The sequence below is a fragment of the Hordeum vulgare genome, chromosome 6H (assembly GCF_904849725.1).
Source record: "Hordeum vulgare subsp. vulgare chromosome 6H, MorexV3_pseudomolecules_assembly, whole genome shotgun sequence".
NCBI classification, from domain to species: domain Eukaryota; kingdom Viridiplantae; phylum Streptophyta; class Magnoliopsida; order Poales; family Poaceae; genus Hordeum; species Hordeum vulgare.
In genome coordinates, this window is record NC_058523.1 from 381,277,673 (window position 1) to 381,283,268 (window position 5,596).

The window sequence follows — 5,596 nt, forward strand, 5'->3', positions numbered from 1 at the left end:
CGCTAGCTCGCTGGCAAAAGGAAAAAAGGCCAAGGAGCGGAGCACGTGGGAAAAGGGTTCAGAGCAAGAAACGATAAAGAACAAAAAAGGTAGCCGGGAGCAAGTTAAAACTAAACACGCATTGCATAGATAAAAAGATAACGCCCAAGGCCGAGTTTACGGTACAATCCACCCCCAGTGGGTGGACTTGTTCATAACAAACTGTGAATGGAAAGAAAAAGCAGGAAATGTAGATGGCCAGCTATGGCAGCGCTGCCTCCTGGTCCAGCCGGCGCGGCTGTTCGGCCCGTCTAGGCATCGGGAGCCGGCGGTGGTTCCTGTCGGCCCTCCGTCTTGCCAGTCGGTAATGCTTCCACGTTGACAGCGCTGTCGGCAGTCGTCTTGGCGGCTCCTGCGTCATCCTCGGGTTCATCTGAGCTGGATGCCACCTCCTCCTCTCCCTCACCGATGGGGATGTCGTAGTCATCTTCCAGGAGGGGCACACCGTCATCATCTAGCTTGGGGAAGTTAGTCTTCAGCGCCGCGTAACTCGCGAGCTCGTGGGCTTGGAAACCAATTTCCCCCTCACGCTGCGCCAGCTTAGTCTACGAGTCGGCCCTCAAGGTAGTCAGCTTGCCCAAGTTGACGCCTGAGTACCAAGAGACCGTGAAGGTCAAGGCAATCCGAGCACCAGCCCGGGCAGCCGACGCCCTCCACGCGTTGAACCGATCAACGGCCTACTCTAGCCACGTCGCAACCCGATCATCAGGCACCTCCTCGGCGCGGTTAGGCCAATGGGCCCGAACGACCTCCTCGCCCGCCGTCAGCAGCCGGTCCTAGAGGGCCCGGCGATGGACCACCCGGGCCTCACACGCAAGCGACACCTCCGCCGCCGACCAGTTCGCACCATCGCCCGTTCCGCCGCCGGCTTGGTGATGCTCCTCCCGGAACTCCATCACGGCGCGCTCCGCTCATGCTTGCATCTTTGGAAAGCGGGTTGTCCCATAGAAGGAAGTCAAGAGAAGAAGACCGACTAAAAACATAGATGGGTGAAGGGCGGTAAGACATACCAGCGAAGATGTTGTCCACCCCCTTAACAAGGCCAATGGCGCAGGCCGCCTTCTGGTCTGCCCCCTGCTAGAGCTCCCCGAGCCGAGCCACCTTGTCCCGGAGGGTCCGTGTCACCTTGTCACTCGCGAGTGCCGCCTGCTGTGCTGCCTCCTACGCCGCCTCCGCCGCGTGGAGTGCACCACCGAGCCTCTCCACCTCTGCCTTCAGCACTGTTGACGTGCAACTATTCCTGACTTGATGCCTCCACGGCAACGGAGCCAAAAAAGAGCTGCTTCTAGTTGCTCAACCATTAGAAATTGTCTTGCAATAGCCCACCAGCGTGTGGGATCGCGGCAGTTTTCGAGGGTAGAGTATTCAACCCAAATATGTTGGTTCGCACGACGGGAAGTGAAAGAATATTCTCAAGTAATAGCAGCTGAATGCGTCAGATTCAACCACACCTGAAAGATTAGTGTCTGCAAGCAAAGTAGTATGATAACAACTGTGCCAGAAACGATTTGTTGACGGCAGACTATTGCTAACTGTTGTATCAATGGCGCCAGTAAGTTGCCCGTGGACGGGAAATATTCTTTCCCGGCAACAATGCCAGAAAAAGTATTGTAGCAGGTAGCAGCAGTGTAACGAGTAACAGCAGTGGCAAGGAACAGCAGTAGTGACAGCAGTAGCAAGTAGCAAGAGTAGCAAGTAACAGTAGCAGCAACAGTAGTAACAGCAACAGAGCAAAGCAAGTAACAGCAGTAGTGGGACAAACTCGTAGGCAATGGATCGGTGATTTATCGGATGACATTCATCATGCAACAGTTATAACACGGAGAGATATGTGGCTAGATTCCGTTCGTCAACGTGATGTAGGCATGCATTCCGTGTGTAGTCATACGTGCTTAGAGAAAAGAACTTGCATGACATCTATTGTCCATCCCTCCCGTGGCAGCGGGGTCCAAATGGATACTACGGGATATTAAGGTTCTGCTTTTAATAAAGAACCGGACACACGCATTAGCACTTGGTGAACACATGAACTCCTCAAACTATGGTCATCATCGGGAGTGGTTCCGGTTATTGTCACTCCGGGGTTGCCGGATCATAACACATAGTAGGTAACTACAACTTGCAAGATCGGATCTAAAACACACATATATTGGTGACAACATAATAATTTCAGATCTGAAATCATGGCACTCGGGCCCTAGTGACAAGCATTAAGCATGGCAAAGTAGTAGCAACATCAATCTCAGAACATAGTGGATACTAGGGATCAATCCCCGTCAAAACTAACTCGATTACATGATAGATCTCATCCTACTCATCACCGCCTAGCGAGCCTACGAATAGATAACTCACGAACGATGAAGAGCTTCATGGAATTGGAGAGGTAAGAAGGTTTATGATGACAATGGCGACGATCTCCTTGATCCGGAGCCCAAAACGGACTCCAGATCTGCCCTCCAGATGAAGAACAGGATGAGGCGGCGCCTCCGTGTCGCAAATGCGATGAAATCTTCTCTCCTGATTTTTTTCGGGACGAAAGGGAATAAATAGCACTCAGTTTGGGGGCGGCAGAGCCACATGGGCCCCACAAACCCTGCGTCGCGGCCTGGGTGGGTGGCCGCGACCACAGGGCTTGTGACCCACTGGCTCACCCCCTATGGTGGATCTTTGCGCAAGTATTTTTCATATTTTCCAAAAGTATTCTCCGCAAATTTTCACGACGTTCCGAGAACTTCCATTTCTGCACAAAAACAACACCTTGGCAATTCTGCTGAAAACAACGTCAGTCCGGGTTAGTTCCATTCAAATCGTGCAAGTTAGAGTCCAAAACAAGGGCAAAAGAGTTTGGAAAAGTACATACGATGGAGACGTATCAAGCACCGTCATGGCCGCCTGGTTCGCGGCCAAGTTCTTGGCCAGCTGGTCGCGCTCTCCGGCGATCTCCTCCACCTCGGCTGCGGGAACGGCCGCTGCTGCACGAAAGACAAGTATGCAGCCGGCTAAGCTACAACGACTCAAAACACAATAAGATTTGGCCCGGCTGTCACGGAGCTGCGCAGCCAACCCGAATCTCGGGGACTACACCCAATGGGTGCGCTCGCGCCCACCCACTAGCAAAAAAGAAGAGGAAAATTACCTTTGGCAGCTTCCATCTCGGCCTTGACCGTCTCTACCTCGGTCGACTGAGACGCGAGGTCGTTGCGAGCTTTGTGGTAGCAGTTGTTGGAGCGCGGCCGATGTATGTTGCATCCCGACAGATTGCACTGTGCTGCGACCGCTTGGCCTGAAAAGACAAGAAAGAACAATAAATAAGATTGGGCCCAACTGCCACGCAGCCGCGTAGCCGATCCAAATCTGAGGGACTACACCCAGTGGGTGCGCTCGCACGCACCCACCATCAAGCAAAAGAAGAAAAGAATCTGGGTGAAAAACTCACCTCGAGCACCTGGTCTAGAGTCTTTTGGCCAACCATCATCGATATGTCGAAGTCGAGCATGTCCTTTTTGCATTGGACAATCACGCTCAACGACCGCAGCACTAACACCGCCTGCCCAGGGGTCAAAGGGACTGTCTCGGTCGCAGGCGGGGCGGGGTGCAGCTGCTCTGACACGGTCGTCACCGACGTCAACAAGTGCACCCGGCTCCCACAAGCCGGCGCGGTCGAAATCGCCGGTGCTCTTGACACAACAATGGCTCGGTCGCCGTCGCCAGGGGCATCGGCAGCAGCTCCGGTCCGCTGCCCCGGGTCAGACTTTGAACGAACCGCCTCTAGGGCAGCTGGCTCGCCAGCCGCTGGGGTCGCCATCTCTGGAGGTGGCTCGGGGCCTGCGTCCACATGTACATTGAAGGACTCTCCTAAGCAGCTGTAGGCGGCGCCGACACCATGGCATCATTTGCTGCTTCGCCCGAGGGGCCGCTGACGCCGGCTCCCCCAGCCGGCACGACCTTATTAGCATGACGCTCCCTCTCGAGTCACGCTGTCACCGCGGGTGCTCCACGGCGAGTGATGGCGACTTGCGCGGTCTTGAGGGCCGACGTCTCCGGTTCAGGTAGCACAAGAGGAGGCCTGCAGGACAAAGATGAGCACGAGCTCAAATGCCAGCAGCAAACATGAAAAGAGAAAGGTGGCACCAGCCTCGAAGAAAGTCTTACCCATCGGCAAGGGGGATCTCATGGGGCCCGCACCTGACCCTCCTCCACCCCGGCAGAAGAACACCAGCCGGCAGGACGGCCACCACAGCTTCTTGGCGACTGGGCTGCCGGCCGAGCCAACGATCGGCTGCTTCTCGCGATGGCGCTGCTCTGCCATCTCGCGGCGGGCTGGCTACGTAACCATCAGCCGGCCCCTAGCCGGCGCTTCCGTGCTCCCTCCGCAGCGGCGGCCCGGAAGCGACACCATCGAGGCTGGCGGTCCGTCCAGCAACTGCACATCATTGTCTGGCCAGTCCCTGAACCCTTTGGGGTGATGGCGTGATGATGCCGCCTCGTCGGTGGGGGCGCAGGCCAGCTTGTCCGCACCATCGTCCTCGCCCGCTTCGTCCCCTGCGACCTCTGGGCATCCGAGTACTCGAGGGCATCAGGGCCTGCCCCGTATGATTTGTAGTCGGTGGAGTCAGACTCCATCTTATCCGCAAGAAGCCTCTGCGGTCCGGGGTGTTTTGCCGGTAAACATCTGGGGAACACCACGACCGCGCATTAGGTACCTCTGGTAAAGGAAGAATATAGCAAAGGAAAAACAACTTCAGTCGGCTGGAGGACTTACTTGTAGTCCTGGGTTGCTATGGTCGAACGGCTCCATGCCGAACCGCCACGCAACCTCATCCAGCTAAAAGTTGGTGATGTCATTCACCCGGGAGGCCACCTTATGCAGCGGCAGCTCCACTTTCGATAGCCGGCATGGTCCCTGGCGCCACTCATGTCACATATCTGGTGCAACCTCGCCAACAGCAGTTTCACTCAACGCGTGATAAAGGTTGCCACCACATCCGCGCCCATCAGCCCAGAACATTCAAGCAGCTTTAGCCAGCCGACCATCTCCTTCAGCTCCGAAAAGGAGGGCTCGATAGTCCAGTTCGTCCTGGTCGGCAGCTGATTGACAAAATGGACGAGGCCTACCCAATCCCGCTTCTCGTCAAGGCTACAGACGTAGAAGAACGTCCGCTGCCACTTCTTGAAGGACTCTTTGAATGTCATCCTCGGGAGCGGTGGGCCATTCTGCCTGTAGACCACTGTGCCTCCATAGGAGTCGCCCACTAAGCCGTGCTTCCGGGCACGGAAGTAAAAGAAGTGACGGAAGAACATGGAGAAGGGGCGGAAGCCCGCACAGCGTGGCGAAGCACATGATGTACATGACAGAGTTCACCCCCAGATGATGCATATGGAGGCCATAGGTCTCAAGGAAGAACACGCGCTCGCCGTCGCGCGGTTGCGGCACGATCTCATCTTTGGGCATGCTTCCTGGTTGATGAGGGAGCCTTCCCATGAGCTCCTGGTTGATGAGGGAGCCTTCCCACGAGCTAGCCGACAGCTTTGGCATCTCCGACGACACCAGCGACGG

The 5,596-nt window shown here is 55.9% G+C and overlaps 1 protein-coding gene across 1 annotated transcript; it reads right to left on the reverse strand.

Moving 5' to 3' along the window:
• Positions 1-3,186: 3,186 nt before the first annotated feature.
• Positions 3,187-5,030, reverse strand: LOC123404600. Its single transcript, XM_045098539.1, has 3 exons — positions 4,802-5,030; positions 3,476-4,711; positions 3,187-3,322 (listed from the first exon to the last, which is right to left on the reverse strand). Exons 2-3 carry the CDS (start codon positions 3,842-3,844, stop codon positions 3,209-3,211), a joined length of 483 nt encoding a protein of 160 aa, XP_044954474.1. The 5' UTR covers positions 3,845-4,711; positions 4,802-5,030; the 3' UTR covers positions 3,187-3,208.
• Between the last annotated feature and the right edge of the window lie 566 nt (positions 5,031-5,596).